General features: G+C 41.1%; 1 protein-coding gene across 1 annotated transcript in view; it reads right to left on the minus strand.

Moving 5' to 3' along the window:
• The window catches only part of AAMDC (adipogenesis associated Mth938 domain containing), a 49,363-nt gene that overhangs the window by 9,386 nt on the left and 13,490 nt on the right, over positions 1-26,487 (minus strand). The window contains exons 2-3 of the mRNA XM_017518686.2: positions 17,688-17,837; positions 17,418-17,420 (exon numbers count right to left, since the gene is read on the minus strand). Coding sequence (XP_017374175.1) covers positions 17,418-17,420; positions 17,688-17,819 — 135 coding nt within the window. The 5' untranslated portion in view covers positions 17,820-17,837. The remainder of the gene's footprint in view (positions 1-17,417; positions 17,421-17,687; positions 17,838-26,487) is intronic.

Genomic DNA, 26,487 nt, shown 5'->3' on the forward strand with positions numbered 1-26,487 from the left:
AAAAAAAAAAAAAAAAAAAAAAGTATTATGCTAACCGAAACGAGCAAGTCATCTTTGTTTGTTTGAGATGAAGTCTCATTCTGTCGCCCAGGCTAGAGTGCAGTGGTGCAATCGTGGCTTACTGCAACCTTCGCCTTCCGGGTTCAAGCAGTTTTCCTGCCTCAGCCTCCCGAGTACCTGGGATTATAGGCGTGTGCCACCACGGACGGCTAATTTCGTATTTTTAGTAGAGACGGGGTTTCTCCATGTTGGTCAAGCCGGTCTGAACTCCCGACCTTAGGCGATCCACCTGCCTTGGCCTCCCAAAGTTCTGGGATTACAGACGTGAGCCACCGCACCCAGCCAGGAAGAGACTTTCATACCGGCACACACGGTCACCTGCTCCCTGATTTGCTCAGCCAAGGAAACAGAACTGGACAGAAGCCAGGTAGCTACATAAAGCAGTAAAGATGCAGCACATTTTTGCTGGCTTTCCCCATGTCTCGATTCCTTATTTGGTATGTAGTTGCTGGTTACATTCCTCACTCAGTGTTCCAGAGCTGATAACAAAGCCAAATTCCCTCTCACTACCGGCTTATCTCATTTGCAGCTTCCTGAAGTTTAAGGGAATATCAAAAAGTGTTCTAGGGCTGGGCATGGTGGCTCACGCCTGTAATCCCAAAACTTTGGGAGGCCAAGGTGGGTGGATTGCTTAAGTGTGGGAGTTTGAGACCAGCCTGGGTAACATGGTAAAAACCTGTCTCTATAAAAAACACAAAAATTGGTTGGGTGTGGTGATGTGCACCTGTATTCCCAGCTACTTGGGAGTCTGAGGCAGGAGGATTGTTTGAGCCCAGGAGACAGAGGTTGCAGTGAGCTGAAATGGTGCCACCACACTCCAGCCTGGGCAACAGAGTGAGACCCTGTCTCAAAAAAAAAATGAATAAAATGAAAGTGTCTTCATTAAACAAGTACTGCATGCTCACTTACAGGTTCCAGTGTAAGTTGAAATAATCATTCTGGAAAGTAATGGGTAATATATGGAAAGGCTTATTAACATGTTTGGACTTCTGGGCTGGTCAACATATCAAGATGCTGCCTTAAAACAAAAAATGGTGAGCCGTGATTATGCCACTGCATTCTAGTCTTGATGACAGAGTAAGACCTTGTATATAGAAAAAAAAAAGTATTCTAGGTTAGAACACCTGCATGTCAAAAAGTGAACCAAACTGATCAGCAGCAGCAGCACGGGTAGGACAGGGTACAGAGGTAGTGTCCAAGTATCTCTGAATGGTATCTCTGCCTCCAGCTTTCTCTGTTCTCCACAACAAGAGAAGAAATGTGGGGAAATTAGATTGTTTCTTAATAAAATTACTTAAGTTTGTACCTTTTTAAAGGCAAAATAAAGGAGATATTTTCACTTGATTTCCACAACCAGTTCTTACAGATGTAAGAGGGTTGGACTAGATGTCCTTTAGTTCTGCAGCTCTGTGATCAATTTTAGAACCAACATGAGCTCAATAAATATGATTTGAAGAATTTAAAACTTTCTAGGGATATGACCATGGCAAATATTTAATTCAATTACAGATAAGGACTGGAGATCTTCACCTTCCCTAAATTAATGCATTTAACTGAATTGGAATGATTCCTTCATTTAACAAAGAACAGCAAACAGCACCTACTTGGAGTAGCACCGTGATCCACAGACTCTTAAGAGCTCACATTCTAGTAAAATGAAACAAAGCCACTGACTGCTGGAAATCAAGTGTAAGGTCATAAGAGACTGCAAAGCCGTAATCCTCTGGAGATTAGACTGGAGACAGCCACAGCCCACTGGAGTTGCTGGATCAATGGAACTCAAGTGATGAATTGGGCTGCCGCTGCTTTACTGCAGGCTCATAGTGTCACGTACAAAGCAATGAAAGGTAACTCTGCAATGGCCTGTGGATCCAGGCGTTGGCAGTGATTACTCACAATTTTGTGCAGAGGCCTGGAATTGGAGCATGAGACTGTTGCTGAGGCATTCTCAACCTGCCACCAGCAATTCCTATGCTGTTTCCAATCCCTCAGGGCAAATCACTAAGGCTCTTGTCCCTACTGAGTGTCTGATTCTGTTCCTCTACTTTAAGAGGCTTTCCGTCAGACAACCTAAGGTGGTAAAAGCTTACTGGCTTTTTTGTGGGGGAAGCTATTAATTGTGTAAAAATGTCCAACTAATATCCATTATGCCAGCTAAGCAACAAGATGGTATCCTATCTGTCTTGAACATTTCTCCCTATTTTATGCTATATTTGAAAAGAAAACTTTCCTAAATTCTACTTTCAAAGAAGCATTTCTTTCTGTCAAAATTAAGTGAGCATAAATGGGTAATAGGAATGCCATCATCTGGCTGTGCTGCTGATAAAAGCAGATTCTGTGAGTGAAGGTTAAAGGATTTCTGGAATCTGTCCCCTGTGGACACTGCCTGAGTCACATTCTCATTACTGCTTGTCTGAATTAACAAGCTCTTAAATGATCTTGCTGCCTCTGCTAGGGCGGAGGCTTGTTTTTGTGCTATAGGCTCTTCTGGCAGTTTGTTGAAGCCCCCTTCTCAGAATAATGTTTTAGAATATACAAAATAAGATATGTAAGATTATAGAGGAAACATTTCATACAAGTGGAATTATCAAAATATTAACAACAAAATAATGGTCTAGTATTGTATGTGCTTTTTTATTAGTGTAGGAAAATAGAAATCTTTTCCAAAGGTCTGCTAGCCAACTTACCCTCCCATCTTATAATGGCAGATTACTAGTTCTTCTTTCAAAATCCATTCTGCCCATTTTCTGGGGCACATGGCTGATAAGCTGTCTAGACACTCCATTTTCTGTCCTTCTTGCAGTTAAGTGTGGTCATGTGACTGTGCTGTCACTGACAGAAAATTATATGGAATGTGAACAGAAGAAATGGTTCTATAGCTAGGCTTGGCATGAACTTTTCTTCTCTTTCTCCTTCCTTTCAAGTTATAGCCTTGCCCTGCCTATGACCAGTTCCTACCATTCAAATGCTCTAGGAGATGGTAGAGCAATGAAAAGGAAAAAACGTGGGTCCCTAAATGAACGTGTGCTATCCACATCTCTCCCACCCCACCACTAGTTTTGGCTGGCCACAGTAATTTATGAGAGAAAGACCCTTCTATCTTCTTTATGCTACTGAATTTTGAGATTTCTATTACAACACCTTCATCTTCACACTAAGTAATCCATTACTAAACCATTGCTAAGTAATCACACAAAGTAATCCATTACTAAACTAAACCGTGACTAGTTAGGCAAATCATGTACAGTAGAATCAATGTTGGGGAGTCAACCACACTAGACATTATGTCTAATTTGCAAAATATATGCAAGGGAGCCATATTATAGGGGCCTTTACCTTATGGGAATTCAACTATATGTGTCCAAAGAAGGAAAAATTAAGAACTATGGTAATAGAGTAATTGAGTCATTCTTTTCTGTTTTTGAGACAGGGTCTTGCTCTGTCCTGAGGCTGGAGGGCAGTTCACTCACTGGAGTTCACTGCCCTCCAGCCTTAGACTTCCAAAGTGCTGGGATGACAGGCATGAGCCACCGTGCCTGGCCCAAGAATAACCATTATGTTTTAACATTAAAGGGATCATCTTGGCTGGGCGCAGTGGCTCACGCCTGTCATCCCAGTACTTTGGGAGGCCAAGGCAGGCAGATCACCTGAAGTCAGGAGTTCAAGACCAGGTTGGCTAACATGGTGAAACCCGTTTCTAAAAACACAAAAATTAGCCAGTTGTGGTGGTGGGTATCTGTAATCCCAGCTACTTGGGAGGCTGAGGCAGGAGAATTTCTTGAACCCAGGAGGTGGAGGTTGCAGTGAGCTGAGACCACACCACTGAACTCTAGCCTGGACGACAAGAGTGACACTCCATCTCAAAAAAAAAAAAAAAAAAAAAAGTATTATGCTAACCGAAACGAGCAAGTCATCTTTGTTTGTTTGAGATGAAGTCTCATTCTGTCGCCCAGGCTAGAGTGCAGTGGTGCAATCGTGGCTTACTGCAACCTTCGCCTTCCGGGTTCAAGCAGTTTTCCTGCCTCAGCCTCCCGAGTACCTGGGATTATAGGCGTGTGCCACCACGGACGGCTAATTTCGTATTTTTAGTAGAGACGGGGTTTCTCCATGTTGGTCAAGCCGGTCTGANCTCCATCTCAAAAAAAAAAAAAAAAGAATCATCTTAAAGGATTTGGGCTGTACACAAATTTTATCATAACTGCTGACTTTAATCCTTTAGTAAGATTCAAGTCCACCATATTAGCTGCAATAATATGAATTATAGGGGTAGGCAGAGAGGCTCACACCTGTACTCCCAGTGCTTTGAGAGGCCAAGGTGGGTGGATCGCTTGAGGCCAGTAGTTCAAGACTATCCTGGCCAACATGGCGAAACCCTGTCTCTATGGAAATGATAAAAATTAGCTGGGCATAGTGGCACACGCCTATAATCCCAGCTACTCATGAGGCTGAGGCAGAAGAATTGCCTAAACCCAGGAGGCGGAGGTTGCAGTGAGCCAAGATCGGGCAACTGTACTCTAGCCTGGGTGACAGAGCAAGACTCTGTCTCATAAAAAAAAAAAATACATATATATATATATTATATGTACATATATATGTACATATGTGTATATAATACATGTATATGTGTGCATGTTATACATGTATGTGTGTACTATACATATATGTATATATGTGTGTGTATTATATATATATAGGTATATTATATATACGTGTGTCTGTGCATATATATATATTTAAAAAAGCCAGGCATGGTGGCACACAACTGTATTCTCAACTGTTCAGGAGGCTGACACAGCAGGATCGCTTGAGCCCAGGAGTTTGAGGTTATAGTGAAATATGATCACACCACTGTACTCCAGCCTGAGTGACTCTGTGAGGGAGAGATTAGAACAAATACCTAATGCATGTGGGGCTTAAAACCTAGATGATGGGTTGATAGATGCAGCAAACCACCATGGCACATGTATACCTATGTAACAAACCTGCATGTTCTGCACATGTATCCTAGAACTTAAAAGTAAAATTAAAAAATAAAATAGTCATAGGATCCAAGGCATGGATGGACTAGTCTCAAATGTTAATCTAGCCTCAACCAATAACATGATTTTAGAGCTTCCTATAAAAATAAATGTTTATAGATATTGGTGACAAATTGAAGAGCTCTTCCCATGATTCTACTCCAGCATTTTTTCCTATACTTCTACATCTAGCCATATGTTTTTCCTGCCAGTAAGCTAGTTACCCTTGTTTACCTGGGAAACATCTCCTTCAAGAATCAGGTCGAAGATCCCACTTTCTGTGAAGAATCCCTCTAAGTCATGTAGGCAGTCTTAGGTATTTCTTCCTCTCTATTACCATTATACCTCTCTTGGTTCATCTACTGTAGCACTTATTACAATTATTGTTTTGCTTAATTCCCCTATAGAGCTTCTTGAAGGCAGAAACAGGTGATTTACCTTAAAGATAATGCCAGTAGACAAACCCTACATATTTTTTAATGTTGAATGATTATAATACATTATATTATATTACTTCATAGTGAATTAATGATGCTACACATCCAAATTCATTTTTGAATACTAGAATATTTGAGGTTAAATGAAGGATTCCAACAGGCTCTGAGAAATCACCAGTCTGTCCTTTCACTCTTAGGAGCTTCCACCTTGTAGGCTGTTTTCAACTTTGACTTAAGAAAGAAATATGTAATACTGACATGGTTTGGATTTGTGTCCCTGCCAAAATCTCATGTTGAATTGTAATCCCCAATGTTGGAGAAGGGGCCTGGTGGGAGGTGACTGGATCATAGGGCCAGTATCCCCCTTGCTATTTTCATGATAGTGAGTGAGATTGGGTTGTTTGAAAGTGTGTGGTACCCTGCACTTACTTTCTTTCCCTTGCTCCAGCCATGCAAGATGTGCCAGCTTCCTCTGTACCTTCTGCCACGATAGTAAGTTTCCTGAGGCCTCCCCAGCTATGCTTCTTGTACAGCCTGTGGAACTGTGAGCCAATTAAAACTCTTTTCTTTAGAAACTAACCAGTCTTAGGTAGCTCTTTATAGCAATCTGAGAAAAGACTAATAAGGAAAATTGGTATCAGGAAGGGGGCATTGCTATAAAGATACCTGAAAATGTGGAATCAGCTTTGGAACTAGGTAATGGGCAGAGGTTGGAACAGTTTGAAGGGCTCAAAAGAAGACAGAAAGATGAAGGAAGTCTGGAAATTCCTAGAGACTCGTTGAATGCTTGTAACCAAAATGCTGACTGTGATATGGACACTGAAGTCCAGGCTGGGATGGTCTCAGATGGAGATGAGGAACTTACTGGGAATCAGATAAAGGTTACTTGTGCTATGCTTTAGCAAATAGACTGGAGGCATTGTGTCCCTGCCCTAGAGATCTGTGGAACTTTGAGCTTGAAAGTGATGATTTAGGTTATCTGGTGGAAGATGTTTCTTTTCTTTCTTTCTTTTTTTGAGACAAGGTGTTACTCTGTCACCCAGGCTGGAGTACAGTGGGGCAATCTCAGCTCACTGCACCCTCTGCCTCCTGTGCTCAAGAAATCTCCCTACCTCAGGCTCCCATGTAGCTGGGACTACAGGGGCGCACTGCCATATCTGGCTAATTTTTTGTATTTTTGGTAGAGACAGGTTTTGCCATGTTGCCCAGGCTTGTCTTGAACTCCTGATCTTAAGCAATCTGCTCACCTCAGCCTACTGCCTCCCAATGTGCTCGGATTACAGGGATGAGCCACTGTACCTGGCTGGTAGAAATTTCTAAGCAGCAAAACACTCAAAGTGTGGTCTGGCTGCTTCTAGCAGCTGATGCTCATTCTTGAGCAAAAACATGACATAAAACTGGAAATTACTTTTTTTTTTTTTTTTAAGATGGGGTTTCACCATGTTGGTCAGGCTGGTCTTGAACTCCTGACCTCACATGATCTGCCTGCCTTGGCCTCCAAAGTGCTTGGATTACACGCATGAGCCACCACACCCGACCAGATTTAAAAGGGAAGCAGAGTGTAAAGGTTTGAAAAATTTGCAGCCTGGTCATGTGGTATAATAGAAAAGAAAAAAACATTTTCAGGGGAGGCATTCAAACCAGCTGCAGAAATTTGCATATGTAAAGAGGAGCCAAATATTTATAGTAAAGATAATGGGGGAAATGCCTAGAAGGCATTTCAGAGACTTTCACAGCAGCTCATCCCATCACAGGCCTCCAGTCCTAGGAGGAAATAATGATTCTGTGGGACAGGTACAAGGCCTCAATGCTCTGTGCAGCCTTGGGACATGGTGCCCTGCATTATGGCCACTTCAGCTCTAGCCACGTATAAAAGGGCCAAGGTACAGCTCAGGCTGATGCTTCAGAGGGTGCAAGCCACACGCATTAGTGGCTTCCATGTGGTAGTAAGCCTGTGGGTGCACAGAGTGTGACAGGTGAGGTTTGGGAGCCTCTACCTAGATTGCAGAGGATGTACGGAAATGCCTGATGTCCAGACAGAAGTCTGCTGGGGGTATGGGCAAAGCCCTCATGGAAAACCTCTACAATGGCACTATGGAGGGGAAATGTGGGGTTGGAGCCCCTACACAGAGTCCCCACTGGGACACTGGTTAGTAGACGTGTGAGAAGAGGGCTACCACCTTCCAGACATGAGAATGGTAGATCCACCAATGGCTTGCAACATGCACCTGGAAAAGCCACAGGCAGTCAATACCAGCCCGTGAAAGCAACCACAGGGGTTGTACCCTGCATAGCCACAGGGGCAGAACTGCCCAAAGCCTTTGGAGCCCACCCCTTGCATCAGTGTTACCTGGATGTGAGACATGGAGTCAAAGGATATTATTTTGGAGTTTTTAGATTTAATTACTGCCCTGCTGGGTTTCAGACTTGCATGGGGCCTGTAACTTCTTTGTTTTGGCTGATTTCTCCCTCACAGTTCTGCAGTCTGTACAAGCATTATGCCAGCATCTGTTTGACTTCTGAGGAGGCCTCAGGGAGCTTTTAGCCATGGCAGAAGGTAAAGTGGGAGTAGGCATGTCACATGGTGAGAGCAGGAGCAAGGTGGGCGGGGGAGGTACCACACACTTTTAAATAGCCAGATCTCCTGACAACTCATTCACTATCACCAGGACAGCACTAAGCCATTCATGAGGGAACTGCCCACATAACCCAATTACCTCCCACCAAGCCCCACCTCCAACACTGGGGATTACATTTCAACATGATATTTAAGTGGGGACAAATATCCAACTATATCAGCCTTCCACAACAACCTGGTTTAGAAGGTGAATAGGAAAGCAAAAGCAAATAAAAACACAAAAACAGAAAGGGCTAAGAACAGCTCATCAATCTTTCCTTAAGGAGAACTGTCCTGAGCAGCAGAAACTCTGGCCTAGTCAACTATACAATTCTCTGAGAATCAACAAAAGTTATAGAGAACATTCTTGAGACACTGGGGAAATCTGAAGACAGACTGTATATTAGATATTATTGTATCAATGATAATATCCTTATTTTTGATAATAGAATTGTAGTTATATAGGAGAATATTCATGTCCTTAGGAGAGAAATACTGAAATATCGTATCTGCGATTCACTGTCAAATGATAATGGAACTGTGTGTGTGTGTGTGTGTGTGTGTGTGTGTGTAGAGAGAAAAGAAACTTGGTAAAGTGTTAACAACTTGAGAATTTAGGTAAAGGATATATGAAATTTATTATATTATTCACACAACTATTTTGTAGGTTTAATATTTTTCAAAATAAAAAGTTGGGGTAAACATTTCCATACTTCCTTTAATTTTCTTTGGGTGGCAGCTGATAATTGATTTTTCTTTCTTTTAATTTTATATTTTTTATACCTTCATTCTTGACCCCTTTCAGTCTCACAAAAAGGACACATGAATGAATGATCTATGCAGGTTTTCACATAGAAAACGCTTCTATAATAAGATAGGTATTGCCTTAGAATAGAAATGAGCAAGGACAGTATAACACAGAAGAAAAGTACAAGCTTTAGAGAAAGAACAAATTATGCTCAAATTTTGGTTCCAAGAATTATTAGTTATGTGACTCTGGAAAAGTTATATTTGACTAGATACATACTAGTTGTTTTAATGACGGGTAAAGATTTTGGAGTTTATACTAACTATATTTCAAGATACTGCTTGAAGACCTTATATTTTCTTGACATTTCCATTCTGTAATCACTACAAAATCTGCTCTCTCCTTTTTTTTTTTTTTAGAGATGGAGACTTGCTCTGTTGCCCAGGCTGTAGTGTGGTGGCACGATCTTGGTTCACGGCATCTGCTGCCACCCAGGTTCAAGCGATTCCCCTGCCTCAGCCCCCTGAGTAGCTGGGACTACAGGTGCACGCCACCACACCCAGCTAATTTATTTGTGTTTTAGTAGAGATGGGGTTTCACCATGTTGGTCAGGAAGGTCTCAATCTTCTGACCTCGTGATCTCCTCTGACCTCGTGATCTGCCCGCCTCCGCCTCCCAAAGTGCTGGGATTACAGGCATGAGCCACCACGCCCAGCCTCTCCTTTTTTAAACTAATAAAAGAGAATTATAACATTAACCTATCTCAGAGGGAATGTCAAAAAGGATAAACAGTTTGTTTAATGACATTTATAATGAAAATTTCAATTCAGCAAACATTTATTGAGTTTTGCTTTACTGACATTGTGTTAAATGCATGGTTCTTGCTAACCTTAGGGAGTTTACCACTTAGTGGGGGAAACAGATACTCATTATAATACAAGTGAACTGTGCTAAGTACCATAAGAGAGACACAGAGTATTAAAGAAATAATGGAAGGGAGTAAGCAGCTCATTCTTACAAGGATTAAGAAAATGCTTCATAGAGGAGATAATGCAAAAGCCAGGAATAGAGGAATATATAAGATTTAATCAGATACAGAAGGAAATGGTTTTAGCAAAGGTACAGAGGAATGAAAGATTATGACAGGTTTGGAAGAGAAGAAGCATTTGGTATGGAATAACTAGGTCTTCAGATATGTGTTATGAAATACAGGAGATGAAGGTGAAAGGATAACCTGGAACTGCATCATTAAACAAACACACAAACAAACAAAAACAGATCAGCACTTTGGGAGGCAAAGACAAAAGGATCACTTGAGCGCAGGAGTTTGGCCCAACCTAGGCAATAGAGTGAGACCCTATCTCTAGAAAAAATTAAACTTAGCCAGGTATGGAGGCAATTGCCTGTGGTCCCAGCCACTCTGGAGGTTGAGGTGGGAGGAGTGCTTGAGCCCAGGAGATCAAGGCTACAGTGAACCATAATAGTGACATTGCGCTCCAGCCTGGGTGACAGAGTAAGAGCTCATCTTAAAAGAAAAAAAAAAAAAAGGAGGACCACTCAGGCCAAGAATTTGAGACCAGCATGAGCAACATAGACAGAATGTCTCTACAAAAAATAAAAATAAATTAGCCAGGCATTGTGGCACGTGCTTCTAATTCTAGCTAGTTGGAATGATGAGAGCAGGCTGGAGGATCCCTTGAACTCAAGAAGTTGATTGAGCTGTGGTTACAACCCTGCACTCCAGCTTGGGAGACAGTGTTGTAGATATAAAAGGAAACAATATGTAGTAGAAAGAAACAGGAAAGAAGTTACAATCTGACCTGAGCTTACTGTTTGATTTCACACTTTTCTAGCTCTGTGCCTACACAAGTTATATAACTTCTCTGTGCTTAAGTTTCTATAAAGAATAAGGTTAATGGTAATATTAACTCATATGGTCTTATGTGGAAAAAATAGAATTATACCTCACTAAAGACATTTCTGAAGGGAAATGAATCTCTCAAGTGTGGAACCCATGTAAGTTTTGCTCCAGTATAACTTAACTCACAGTCTGGATAACCTTTGTCAGACACATCACTGTCCCACATAAGTATCTTTGATGGTTAGTTTTATATGCCAACTCAACTGGACCACAGAGTACCCAAATTAAATATTATTTCTGTGTGTGTCTGTGAGGATGTCTATGGATGAGATTAGTATTTGAATTGGTAGACTCGGTAGACTACCCTCCCCAATGTTGGTAGGCATCATCCAATCCATTCAGGGCCTGAAAACAACATAAGTCAAAGGAAGGAGAATTTGCCTCTTTTTCTCTGCCTCACCACTTTAACTGAGACATCTCATCTCAATTTCTTCTGGCCTTGGACTGGGATTTAAACCATCAGCTCCTCGGATTTTTGGGACTTCCGACTTGCAGACAGCAGATCATGGACAAGTCAATTCCTCATAGTAAATCATATATATATATACATATATATATATATATATATATCTCCCACTAGTTCTGTTTTTCTGGAGAGCCCTGACTAATACACTAGCTAAAGTGGTTATGACTTATTAACTGAATACAATATAAACTCAGTTCTGCATATATATATATATAGACCCTCTGTTAACTACACCACCACCTATTCTTCCCACTCTCTAACTTCCATTTGGTTCAAGTAGGCTACATGATTGAAGGCTTCTTATTCCTCAGTTCTTTCATTCTGTCCCTACTATATCTCTCCATGCCCTTCTATTCCTTTTACCAATCTAGGTATATTCCATCCATTATGATCTAGGTTGGTAGCTAACAACCAAACTAGGTGTCAGGATCATTAATGAGTACATGCAGTTCAAAACCAAGGCATGAACAAACAGTATGTGTTAGGGCTCTCTTTTTATGTGGGGCCTGATTTTGTAGGCATAACTGTTTACAATGGAGAACAATGTGATAGACTATAAAACCTACAAAGTTTCTTTAAACAAAATGCCGCATAAAAATAAACATCTTCTGAAATAGATAGCTGAGCTTGCAGAAAGGAAAGGGAAATTCCCAGAGGCCAAAAGTAAAGGGGGAGTTGGAAATCAAAATGGTGAACTATATTGAAGTTACCCTGAGGTATTGCCATTCTCAGAGTCTTGCATTTTATCACACGTTCTGAGACCCCAAAAATCCACCCTCTGGCAGATGAAAAAGATGAGGAAAGCTTTCTGCTCAGTCATGACTCTAGAGGGGAAAAGTATCTCCCCTGATAATTTATAACCACAAACCTGCTCACACATTTGTTTGGGGCTCAAATTTACACTATCAGCTCAGTTTTGGAAGCCATCAGTCAAGAAATTAAAAGTGAGCCTAGATTGAGAGTAACATAGGACATAGAGAAAAAGCAAGTATGAATCTTCCTTCATGGGATAGATATCAAATGGCATAGTCTGATTAGGATTCCTACAAATAAAGTTCTGAAAAAACTACTGTCAACTTAGAAAACAGGAAAAATTAGAATTAAAAAACAAGGACCTTTTCAGACAAATAAAAACTGGGGGAGATCACCAAGAAATCCTTACTGAAATAACTTTTAAAGGATTCTAATTTTTTTTTTTGAGATGGAGTTTTGCTCTTGTTGCCCAGGCTGGAGTGCAATGGCTTGATCTCAGCTCACTGCAACCTCCACCTCCTGGGTTCAAGCAATTCTCCTATTCTCTTGCCTCAGTCTCCCGAGTAGTGGGCCTTATAGGCATGTGGCACCATGCCTGGCTAATTTTGTGTTTTTAGTAGAGATGGAGATTCACCATGTTGGTCAGGCTGGTCTCAAACTCCTGATCTCAGGTGATCTGCTCACCTTGGCCTCCCAAAGTGTTGGGCTTACATGTGTGAGCCACCACATCCGGCCTGATGTTTTGGTTTTTCTTTTTTTTGAGACACAGTCTCACTCTGTTGCCCAGGCTGGAGGGCAGTGGTGTGATCCTGGCTCACTGCAACCTCCCTCTCCCGGATTCAAGTGATTCTCCTGCATCAGCCTCCCAAGTAGCTGGGATTAAAGGTGTGTACCACCACGCCCAGGTAACTTTTGTATTTTTAGTAGAAACGGGTTTCACCATGTTGGCCAGGCTGGTCTTGAACCCCTGGCCTCAAATGAGCTGCCCGCCTCGGCCTCCCAACGTGCTGGGATTACAGGCATGAGCCACCACACCCGGCCAGATGAGGATTTTTTTTTTTTTTTTTTTAAAGATGGGGTTTCACCAGGATGGCCAGGCTGGTCTTGAACTCCTGACCTCAGGTAATCCACCCACCTCAGCCCCCCAAAGTGCTAGGATTACAGGCGTGAGCCACAGTGCCCTGCCCCAGATACTGAATTTTTTTTTAAAGAAGAAATTGACTTCAAAAGATCTAAATTACAAAAGAAATTATAAGAAAGGCAACTGGTAGACACATGGGTAAATCTCAACATCTGATTCCAGCAATGTAAAGAAATCTCTGTCAAATCATTAGCTCATCACTAAGGTAAATGAGCAGACCTCAGAAGCCACAAAGAATACAGAGTTTGCAGAACTATATAGGAAGAAATAACAGCAAAAAATAACAACAACAAATCTTCAGAATGGGGGGGAATTGATTTCCAGAGTTGCTACATTATGTAAAATATCCAGTATTCAACCAAAAAAAATTGAGAAATATAAACAAAACAACAAAGACAGACATTAAGAAAGAAAGAAAAGAAAGAAAGGCAGGTCCATTTGGGGATGGGGGAAGCAGACAGTAGAAACTATCCTAGAGGAAGCCCAGACATTGGACTTACTAGAGAAGGACTGTAAATCAGTGATTTTAAATATGTAACAGGAACTAAAGGAAACCATGTTCAAAAGAACTAAAGGAAAGTATAGGCCGGGCGCGGTGGCTCACGCCTGTAATCCCAACACTTTGGGAGGCTGAGGCGGGTGGATCACGAGGTCGAGAGATAGAGACCATCCTGGTCAACATGGTGAAACCCCGTCTCTACTAAAAATACAAAAAATCAGCTGGGCATGGTGGCACATGCCTGTAATCCCAGCTACTCAGGAGGCTGAGGCAGGAGAATTGCCTGAACCCAGGACGCGGAGGTTGCGGTGAGCCGAGATTGCGCCATTGCACTCCAGCCTGGGTAACGAGTGAAACTCCGTCTCAAAAAAAAAAAAAGAAAGTATAACAATATCTTACCAAATAAAAAATACCAATAAAGAAATAAAAATTGTTAAAAAGAGCAAATAGGCCGGGCGCGGTAGCTCAGGCCTGTAATCCTAGCACTTTGGGAAGCTGAGGTGGGTGGATCACCTGAGGTCAGGAGTTCAAGACCAGCCTGGCCATCATCGTGAAACCCCATCTTCAAAAAAAAAGACCAAATAGAAATTCTGGGCCAGGTGTGATAGCTCACGCCTATAATCCCAGTACTTTGGGAGGCTGAGATGGGTAGATCACTTGAGGTCAGGAGTTCAAGACCAGCCTGGCCAACATGGTAAAACCCTGTCTCTACTAAAAATACAAAAATTAGCCAGGCATGATAGCGTGCACCTGCAGTCCCAGCTACTTGGGAGGTGAGGCAGGAGAATTGCTGGAACCTGGGAGGCAGAGGTTGCAGTGAGCCAAAATTGTGCAATGGCACTCCAGCTGTGGTAACGGAGCAAGAATCTGTCTCTCAAAAAAAAAAAAAAAAAAAAAAATTCTGTAGTTTATAATGGCAGAAATAAAAATGTCACTACAGGGGCTCAATTGCAGGTAAGATTCAGCAGAATTGGAAATAGGTCAATTGAGATTATTCAGTCTGAGGCAAAGGAAAGAAAAGAAATGAAGACAAAGAATAGAGACTCAGAGACCTGTAGGATACCCTAATGCCTACCAATATATCCATAATGGGAGTCACAAGGAAAGGGAGATAGGAATAGAAAGAATACTTGGAGAAATAATAGCTCTAAAATTCCCCATATTTGATTTAAAAAAACCCAACAATCTACATCTTCATGAAGCTCAATAAATTCCAAGTAGGACAAACTCAAAGATATCCATACCTAGACATCTCATAGTTAAACCACTATGATATGTTTTGAAAGCAATAAAAGAGAAGCAATTCATCAAGTCCAAGGAAGCTCTAATAATGCTCTTGGTTGATTTATCATTGGAAACCACTGAAGCCAAAAAGTGGTGGGATGGCATATTGAAAGTGCTGAAAGAAAAAGACTGTTGCTCAAGAAATCTATATCCAACAAACTATTCTTCAAAAATGAAGGATCTACTTCCATCATTACATCATGAGGAGTTCCACTGACCCACTCCTATGTGAAAATTATTAATAACAACAACAAAGAAAAACCCAAACCAAGAATTCACCAAAAAAACAACAACAAAGCCTCTAAAGCCTCTGGAAACGGTCCTAAGAGCAAAGAGCCAATAAATAAACGTGTATTTAAGAAAATCTGGCTGGGTATGGTGGCTCATGCCTGTAATCTCAGCAGTTTGGGAGGCTAAGGTGGGAGGATTTCTTGGGGTCAGAAGTTCAAGACCAGCATGGGCAATGTGTTGAGACCTAATCTCTATAAAAACTAAAAAAATAAGCAAGTATGGTTGCATGCCTGTGGTCCTTGCTACTCAGGAGGCTGAGGCAGGAAGACCCCTTTTGTCCAGGTGGTATAGACTGCAGTGAGCCATGATCTCACCACTGCACTCCAGCCTGGATGACAGAGTGAGACTGTTTGTAAAAAAAAAAAAGAAAGAAAAAAACTATAAAAAATATTTGCTGCAAGAACTTAATGTGTGTCCCTTAAAAATGTATATATTGAAACACTAATCCCAATGTGATATTATTTAGAGGTAAGGCCTATAGGAAGTAACTGGATCCTAAGGATGGAGCCCTCATGAATGAGATTAGTGCCCTTATAAAAAGCCCAAAAGTTACCTACCTCTCCACCATGTAAGGATACAATGAGAAGTTGACTGGAAACTGGAAGAGGGCTGATATGGTTTGGCTGTGTCCCCACCCAAATCTCATCTTGAATTGTAACTCCAAGAATTCCTGCATGTCATGGGAGGAACCCAGTGGGAGGTGATTGAATTATGGGGGTGGGTTTTTCCTGCACTGCTCTCATGATAGTGAATGAGTCTCATGAGATCTGATGATTTGCTGGGCGCAATGACTCATGCCTGTAATCCCAGCACTTTGGGAGGCTGAGGCAGGTGGATCACCTGAGGCCGGGAGTTTGAGACCAGCCTGACCAACATTGAGAAACCCCGTCTCTACCAAAAATACAAAAAATTAGCCAGGTGTGGTGGTGGGCACCTGTAACCCCAGCTACTCGGGAGGCTTAGGCAGGAGAATAACTTGAACCCGTGAGGTGGAGGTTGTGGTGAGCTGAAATTGTGCCATTGCACTCCAGCCTAGGCAACGAGTGAAACTCCGTCTCAAAAAAAAAAAGAAAAAAGAGATCTGATGGTTTTAAAAATGGAAGTTTCTCATTTAAGATGTGACTTGCTCCTCCTTGCCTTTCACCATGATTGTGAGGCCTCCCCGGCGACATGGAACTGTAAGTACATTAAACCTCTTTTTCTCCCCAGTCTTGGGTATGTCTTTATCAGGAGTGTGAAAACAAACTAATACAAGGACCAGAACCTGACCATGGTGGCATACTAATCTCACACCTTCAGCCTCCAGAAGTGTGAGAAATAAATGTTTATTGTTTAAAGCACTCAGTCTATGATAATTTTTTTATAGCAGCCAGAACTCACTGAGACATTTGGTAAGACAGGTAAGAATCTGTGCATATGTACAGTAGTGGCATCAAGATAGATGCCTCCCTGCCCCATCTCCATTGTGAGGCAGAGACCTACTCTCCAAAACTTCTGAGGCCAAGAACACAAGACTCTTTCTCCCCTCAGTATCTAGCTGGAAGGCTTCCTTCCCAGGAGGAGCGGGACTTTAGTACCTTTCATCCTGCCCCCATCTTTCTATTGTTGAGGCTGCATCCCAGGTGAACGGGGTCAAAAGGTAGAGAGTCACTTGTTTTGCCCAACCTACACTCATGGAAAGGAGGCTCTACCTCGGGCATGGCACACTGAGAATACTGGAGGAAATGCAGGGAAATGCAAATCAAAACCACAATGAGAACAACACTTCACACCTAATAGGATGGTTCTAATAAAAACAAAACAATGAAAAGAACAATGTGTTGAGCAGGAATGTGGAAAAACTGGAGCTGTCATATTCCTAGTGGAAATTTAAAAATGATGCAGGTGCTTTGGAAGATAGTCTGGCAGTTACCTCAAAAGGTTAAACACTATATAACCCAGAAATCTACTCCTAGGAACACTCCTAAGATATCTGAATGATGCCATTTATAGAAAACATCCAGAATAGGCATATCTATAGCAACAGAAAGTAGATTAATCATTGCTAGGGGTTTGAGGGGTGGTGATTGGACATTGACTGGTAGTGGTTATGGGGTTTCTTTTTGAGGTGATAAATATATTCTGGAACTAACAGTGGTAGCTGTTGTACAAGTTTATGAATATAAGAAGTTCACTGAATTGCATGCTTTAAAAGGGTGAATTCAATGGTATGTTAATTATATCTCAAAAAGAGACAAGATATATAGTTACTTTTCACTTAGTCATTACGCCTTAGGAGGTTGGAAATCACTTGGTCAGCTTCATGTAGTGTCAACCAAAGACTAATATCTTTTTATTTTTTTTTATTTATTTTTTTAAGACGGGGTTTCACCATGTTGGTCAGGCTGGTCTTGAACTCTCGACCTCAGGTGATCCACCTGCCTTGGCCTCCAAACAAAGATTAATATCTTACCTCAGTTCCTGTTTCTCTCCAATCCCAAGTCCGACTGCCCCCTGGCCATACTTTGCAGTCCTTATAGGTTGTATTAGAGCCTTGTACTTTCATTTGCCCCCATGATAAGGAAGCAATTTCAGGGGAAGTCATAAGGAACTTCACTGAAATCTGAAATTAAATGAAAAATATACTAAATCAGTTATAAAGTAAGGCTGAAAGTTTCAAAATACAGTGCTAGTAAGCCCCAAACCTCCATGAGTTAAGAAGCGTTTTTTTGTTTATGTGGTTGTCACTTCTTCTTTGGAGGTCTAAAAAGTAACTATTACTCTTGGAATCCTGAATCATCCAGCCATTGAAACCAGATACTACAATTACTTTGGAGACTCCAGAGGGAATCCTCAGGATATTTTTGAGAGAAAAAATTAAGAGATGAAGATTTACTTCAGCATGATGGAGTGAGGTCGACACATTCTCTCCCCAAGAAGAAACTATAAAGCTAGAAAAAACTGTCAAAAATAATAATTTGTCATTCTAGAAATAAAATTAAAGGCAGATACCACAATCAGAGAAATGTTTATTCATGAAGATCACTAAATTTCAAGTAAGATCAGCAAATTTTTTTGTTGTTCTTGCCTGGAAGGACTCCCATTCCACCACTCCAGTTCTGTTGTAAGTGAAGTTCAACCAGGTTGGGGCAGGACATGAAACTGAATAGCCTTGCCGCCATGGCCAAAGGAGGCTTACTTGACTTGGAGCTGTTATCAGTTTAAACAGGTGATCTCAGTGGCAAGCAAACATGGATGGCAGGTGGCTTTGCTTGCATTATGTTGCCTTTTGTTTGGGGCAAGCAATGGATTGGCAAACTAGGTGGGATTTAACAGGAATTTCCCAGGGATGACATAGCCGTAGGGAGCTTTATAAGCTCTCTACATATCCCGATTAAAGCAGAGGCTGCAAGGATATGCATCAGAGACTTACTTGGAAGACAGACCTAAGACACCCAAACATTCTAGGCTGACGGATCCTGAGCAAATGCTCAGTGGATAAGCAAGAAGGTTGCAAAAGGCCTTGCAGAATGTAAAAGCCAGTGAAGACATACAACAGCTGGACTTTGAATGCACTCCCCAGTGCACCTAGTGATCCATCAATAGAAAGAGAAAGTTTTACTGCCTCAAGGTGTTTGAGCCAAATGTTTAATTAATGTTTGGTTGAACACTAAGCTATGCAGGCACCAAGGAGAAACTCAGGTAACCAAGTTTTATTTAAAAATAAAGGAAAAAACCCTACAGAAAAGAGACTTCAGTAGCCACACATTGCATGGGAGAATTCATAGATTTAGTTTAGTGCTATGGTTTGAATGTCTGTACCCTTCCAACCTCATGTTTAAATTTAACTGCCATTATAACAACATTAAGAGGTGGGATCTTTAAGAGCTGACTGGGCCATGAGGTTTCCACGCTCATGAATGGATTATGCTGTTATTGCAGGAGTAGTAGGTTTATTATAAAAGGACAAGTATGGCCCCCTTCTATCTTTCTCTTGCCCCCTTTGCCCTTCCACCATGTGATGACTTCTGTCATAGGATGATGGAGCAAGAAGGCCCTTATCAGATGCCAGCCAATTGGTCTTGGACTTCCTAGCCTCCAAAACTGCGAGAAACAAATTTATTTTCATTATAAATTACCCAGTTTCAGGTATTCTGTTACAGGAGCACAAAATGGACTAAAACATTTAGTATGGGCAAATGGCTAAACACACACACACACACACACACAGAACAACTTTCAGGGGGAAAAGTTGTTACCCTAGGCTGCATGCCCTCCAGACTTTCCTACAATATGTTATCTAAAATGTCAGTTTTCAACTAAAAATTACAAGGCATGCAAATAAACAAAAACTATGACCCACACTCAGTAAACTGAAATTGCATCTGGGGCTGGGTGTGGTGGCTCATGTCTGTGATCCCAGTACTTTAGAAGGCCAAGCTGGGAATTTCACTTGAGGCCAGAATTTCAAGACTAGCCTGGGCAACATAAGGAGACCCAGTTTCTTTAATTTTATTTTATTAGAATTTTATTTTTCTAATAGAAATACATTAAAGATATTTTTATTTTTTTGAGATGGAGTCTGGCTCTCTGTTGCCCAGGCTGGAGTGCAGTGGTGCAATCTTGGCTCTCTGCAACCTCCACCTCCCAGATTCAAGTGATTCTCCTGGCTCAGCCTTCAAAGTAGCTGGGATCACAGGTGTGCACCACCATGTCTGGCTAATTTTTATATTTTTAGTGGAGACAGGGCTTCACCGTGTTGGCCAGGCTGGTCTCAGACTCCTGACCACAGGTGATCCACCTGCCTTGGCCTCCCAAAGTACTAGGATTACAGGCATGAGCCACTACACCCTGCGTAAAGACACCTTTAAATTCAAAAGGTACTAAACAGTAGAGGGTGAAAATTTCCTTGCTCCCATGAACAGCAGTTACAGGTACCTAGTTCTCATGTTTCTTTTCAAAGGTATATTGTGCATTAATCATTCAAATCTCTGGGTGCTGTGTGTGTGTGTGTGTGTGTGAATTGTCCACCCTCTCCATACTCTAATATTACAGAAATTATAATGTACTGTCAACCCTGGTCTTTATTTTGCTTTTTGCTAAAATCTTGAAGATTGTTACATGTATGTAACATCTTTTTTTAAGTTCCAGAATACATGTGTAAGACATGCAGGTTTGTTCACAGGTACACATGTGCCATCATGGTTTGCTGCACCTGTCAACCCATCATCTAGGTATTAAGCCCCACATGCATTAGCTAATTATCCTGATGCTCTCACTCCCCCAGACCCCCACCTGCAAGCCCCAGTGTATGTTGTTCCCCTCCTTGTATCCATGTGTTCTCATTTTTCAGCTCCCACTTATAAATGAGAATATGTGATGTTTAGTTTTCTGTCCCTATGTTAGTCTGCTAAAGATAATGGCTTCCAGCTCCATCCGTGTCCCTGCAAAGAACATGATCTCCTTCCCTTTTATAGCTGCATAGTATACCATGATGTACATATACTACGTTTTCTTTATCCAGTCTATCACTGATGGGCATTTGGGTTGACTCCATGTCTTTGCCATTGTAAACAGTGCCACAATGAACATATGCGTGCATTTATCTTTATAACAGAATGATTTATATTCCTCTGGCTATATACCCAGTAATTGGATTGCTGGGTCAAATGGTATTTCTGGTTCTAGGTCTTTGAGGAATTGATTCCTCTGTCTTCCACAAAGGCTGAACTTATTTGCATTCCCACCAATAGTGTAAAAGCATTCCTATTGGGGGACCTGGTTTCTTAAAAAAAAAAAAAAAGCGGCTGGGTGCGGTGGCTCACTCCTGTAATCCCAGCACTTTGGGAGGCCAAGGCGGGTGGATCACGAGGTCAAGAGGTTGAGACCATCCTGGCCAACATGGTGAAACCCTGTCTCTACTAAACATACAAAAATTAGCCGGGCATGGTGGCACACACCTGTAGTCCCAGCTACTTGGGAGGCTGAGGCAGAGGGATCACTTGAACCCGGGAGGCAGACACTGCAGTGAACCGGGACTGTGCCACTGTGCTCCAGCCTGGTGACACAGCAAGACTCCGTCTCAGGAAAAAAAAAAAAAAAAAAAGGCCAGATGTGGTGCCTTACACCTATAGTGCTGGCTACACAGGAGGCTGAGGCAGGAGGATCACTTGAGCCCAGGAGTATAAGGCTGCAGTGAGTAATGATCATGCCACTATACTTCAGCCTGGGTGACTGAGCAAGACCTTGTCTCCAAAAGTTAATTAATTAGTTTAAAAAGAAACTGTATCTGAGTAATTGAGTATTCCCAAAAGTCTTACATTTAGCAAAGACTTCCAAGAAAGTACTATAAGGGAAATAATGCACAAAGAAATAAAGAAAAATATGGTAACAATGACTCAATAAATATAGACTATCAATAAGGAAACATTTCAAAAAAGAATAAAATAGAAATTCTAGCACTGGTAAGCACAGTAAGTAAAAGGTGCTTGAATCAGTCAGAGTTAGCCAGAGAAACAGAAGCAGATGATTAAGAGACTTTTTTTCAGAAAAGTGGCTCAGAAAATTTTGGAGGCTGTCAAGTCTGAAATGTGTAGATAATACTGGTAAGCTGCTAACTCTTGGGCAAGAGTATTTCTTCTTCAAGTAAACATCAGTTTTGCTTGGACAAAACTGATTAGAAGAGGCCACTCAGAATATCAAGGATAATCTCATATATACACTAGTCTACTGACTGTAGATGTTAACCATATCTACAAGATATGTTCACAGCAACACTTAGATTAGTATTTGGTTGAATAACTGGATACTATAACCTTATCACATTGACACACAAAACAGTCACAGTCCATATCTTTTCAATTTGGCACATATATGTATCTCCTTAACCATATATAATCTGCAAATAAAGAGGATTAGAAGTCTTACTTCTGATTAACATTAATAATAACCAATTTTTGCAAGTTCAGCTTATTAATATTAAAGAGACAGGGTCTCATTCTTTCATCCAGGCTGGAGTGCAGCAGAGTGATCTTAGCTCACTGCAATCTCAAACTCCTGGGCTCAAGTGATATCTTCCAATCTCAGGCTGGTTCCTAGCTGGAACTAGAGGTGTGTGCCACCACGTCCAGCTAATTTTGTAAACTTTTTTTTTTTTTTTTTTTTAAGAGCCATGGTCTTACTATGTTGCCCATGGTGGTCTCCAAATCCTGGGCTCAAGCAATCTATCTTCTCTCCTCAGCTTCCCAAAGTGCTGAGATTACAGGCATGAGCCACTGTGCCCAGCCTCAGTTTCTGAATGTCCATCTAAAAAATATGTAGCAGAGGGCTGGGTGCGATGGCTCATGCCTGTAATCCCAGCACTTTGGGAGGCCAAGACAGGTGGATCACTTGAGGTCAGGAGTTCAAGACCAGCCTGGCTAACATGGTGAAACCCTGTCTCTACTAAAAATACAAAAATTAGCTGGGCATAATGGTGCACACCAGTAGTCCCATCTACCTGGGAGGCTGAGGTAGGAGAATTGCTTGAACCTAGGAGGTGGAGGTAGCAGTGAGCTGAGATTGCACCACTGTACCTTAGTGTAGTGTGAGACTCCGTCTCAAAAAACAAAAACAAAAACAAAAACATAATAAAATAACACAGAAGTTCAATATATTGTTTTGGGTACTATGGAAGGAAGATTCATAAAACAAGATTCCTGTTTTTGAGGATCTAATACTGCAGTAGAGAAGACATATACATATAATTACAAGGTAACTTTTTTTTTTTTTTGAGACAGAGTCTCGATCTTTTACCAGGCTGGAGTGCAGTGGTGCGATTTCCACTCACTGCAGTCTCCACATCCCAGGTGTTCAAGGATTCCCCTGCCCCAGCCTCCTGAGTAGCTGGGACTATAGGTGCACACCACTGTGCCCAGCTAATGTTTTGTATTTTAGTAGAGACAGGGTTTCACCATGTTGGCAAGGATGGTCTTGATCTCTTGACCTCATGATCTGCCTGCTTCAGCCTCCCAAAGTGCTGGGATTACAGGCACGAGCCACTGCATCCGGCCGAGGTAACTTCTTAAAAAAACCAAAGCAACTTTTAAAAAGTGATATAAGGAGAGATGTTTTAAGGATTTCTTTATTAGTCTGATAGGGCTTCCATTACAAAATACCACAGACTGAGGTGTCTTAAACAATAGAAATTTATTTTCTCACAGTTCTGGAGGTTAGAAGTCCAAGATCAAGGTGCCAGTAGGATTGGTTGGTTTACAGTGAGGCCTTTTTGACTTGCAAATGGATGCCTTTTGCTGTGTTCTCACATGGCTTTTTCTGCTTGCATGAGCATATCTGGTATCTCTTTCTCTTCTTATAAATTCACCCATCCTATTAGATTAGGGCCTGACTTTCATGACCTCATTTAATTTCAACTACCTCCTTCAAGACCCTATCTCCCACTACAGTCTTATTTGGGGTTAGGGCTTCAATACATGAAGTTGGTAGGGAGGGCAGAATTCAGTCCACAGCAATTTCTAAGTAGGAAATTAAAGAAATGTTTGAGGAAATAGTATTTGAACTGGGTCTTAAAATTCAACTAGAAAAAATGGAGTATTTTACTGGGAACCTAATAGGTACCAGATATTTTAGATCTGTTATCTCAACATCAAGATTGGAGAGTGGTTAAGAACCTTGTCCCAGATTATATAGCTAATAAGTGAGAAAATAAGAATTTGAATCCAAGTCTGTCTGACTCTACAGCATGTATTCTTCAATTCGCTTTGCTATTCTCCTCCAACTTTACTATTCTTTTTTCTCTTTTTTGAGAAAGAGTCTCACTCTATTGCCCAGGTTGGAGTGCAGTGGCATGATCTTGGCTCACTGCAACCTCTGCCTCTCAGGTTCAAGAGATTTTTGTGCCTCAGCCTCTTGGTAGCTGGGATTACAGATACATGCCACCACACCCGGCATTTTTGTATTTTTGTATTTTGTAATTTTTGTATTTTTTGGTAGAGACAGGGTTTCACCATGTTGGCCAAGCTGGTCTCCAACATCTGATCTCAAGCAATTGACCTGCCTCGGCCTCCCAAAGTGCTAGAATTATAGGTGTGAGCCACTATGCCCGGCCCCAACTTTAGATTCAACAACTATTAAATGAGGAAATGCATAGGAAAACTGTAGAATTTAGTATTAGGAAAACAACTTTCTGGGAGATAAAATGTCACTGTTTTTTTGGGAGTATCAACAAGGAAGATGAGTCTCATTTAGAAAATAAACCATAATGATTATATCAGTTAAACATACCCCAAAACATAGTGGCTTAAATAAGACAAAGTTTAAAGTCCAGAGGTAGTCAATATAGGGCATGTATAGTGGTTATCCCAAAGTCTAGGAATGAGGCTTCTTCCTGCTTTTAGCCTCCCAGTTCTTGATGACATGGCCTTCACTCTCATAGTTTCATACGTAGCTCTGGCTATTACATCTATGTTCCAAGCAGCAGAATAAAGAGATAAAGTGGGGAGGGGCAAAGGGCATATGCCTGGTGTCCTTAAAGAAATTTCCTGAAAGGTTTCAGAGAATACGTCTGTTTGCATGTTATTTGCCGGAATATAGTCAAATGGTCACACTCAATTGCAGAGAATGCTAGATCTATCTGTCCTAAGAGGCAATGTGCCCAGCTAAAAAGCAGAGATTTCAAGAGGAGAATATGTATTAGGGAAGTACTAGTCTCTGAAATATTTATCCTTGTAAGTCAGATTTTTGTTTTTGCTTTTTATAAAAATATGGATACCCTTTGGACTACTCTGTTTTAGTTCATGAGATAAGACTCATTTTTTTTTAACTTCTGTATTCCACTCTCAGTATTAAAGACTGGATAATTATCAATATTGTGTTTAAACTCCTTATTATATTTATTAGCATCTCCCTTCATTATCTTTCATTAGCATGGCCAACCTAACTTCTCCAAGTATTGGTTTTTAACAGTTTATCAGCTGCTATCCTTTTATGATGTCTGAGAGCTTTCTTTCTTTCTTTCTTACTTTATTTTTGGGGACATGTAGTCTCGCTCTGTCACCAGTCTGGAGTGCAGTGGTGCAATCTCAGCTCACTACAACCTCTGCCTCCTGGGTTCAAGTGATTCTCCTGCCTCATCCTCCCAAATAGCTGGGACTACAGGTGCACGCCACCACACCTGGCTAATTTTTTGTATTTCAGTAGAGATGGTTTCACCATGTTGGCTAGGATGGTCTTGATCTCCTGACCTCATGATCCACCCGCCTTGGCCTCCCAAAGTGTAGGGATTACAGGCGTAAGCCACTGCACCTGCCAAGCTTCATACTCTGAAATTAATGTTTAAAATCCATCTTTTATTTCATAGCCTGTGACTACTGTATGATAATAATAATAATATCAACAACTTTCAGAATAAATATGCAAGGTACATGTTATAATTTTTACTTTCAGATAAGGAAAGTAATACTCTAAGGCTAAATAATTTCAACAATGTTACAATTTCTGAGTGGTAAAGGTGAGATTTGAAACTAAAGCCATCAGATGTCAAAAGTTATATCCTTTCCATTATACCTCCTTGATAATAAAAACATTCTTCTGCAAGTACTTAATCAGTCTTTTCCTAGGCATTTGAATTGCCCTTAAAATCCATTTTCTTGGCCAGGCACAGTGGCTCACATCCGTAATCCCAGCACTTTAGGAGGTGAAGGTGGGTGGATCACCTGAGGTCAGGAGTTTGAGACCAGCCTGACCAACATGGTGAAAACCTGTCTTTACTAAAAATACAAAAATTAGCCAGGTGAGGTGGTGTGTACTTGTAATCCCAGCTACTCAGGAGGCTGAGGCAGAAGAATCGCTTTAACCTGGGAGGATGACATTACAGTGAGCCGAGATCGTGCCACTTGGTCTTAAAAAAAAAAAATCAATTTTCTTCATGAAATTCATCACAAAAGATGTAATGGCTTCCTCATGCCCTTCTCAGTTTGATAATAAAATCATAATTAAGAGATTCCCTGGTCTTCATTATATATTTACTTCAGTCAGAACTTTGTATCTTCTAATTTCTTCAAAACCACCTAAAGTTTTAGTTCATGGTTGGGAATGAAACCATTCCTTCCTTAACCACCATTAAGTGAATCTGTCCGTCATTTGTATTTGTTGATATGTAATTTGCATTTTATTCATTGAGTTAGTATTTATAATCTTGGTTTGTGTATGGAGTATATATAAATCTGCATGACTAGGTCTAGGATTATAAGCTTTTTTTTTTTTTTTTTTTTTTT

The sequence above is a fragment of the Cebus imitator genome, unplaced genomic scaffold, assembly GCF_001604975.1.
Source record: "Cebus imitator isolate Cc_AM_T3 unplaced genomic scaffold, Cebus_imitator-1.0 Scaffold698, whole genome shotgun sequence".
In the NCBI taxonomy this organism is placed as follows: Eukaryota; Metazoa; Chordata; class Mammalia; order Primates; family Cebidae; genus Cebus; species Cebus imitator.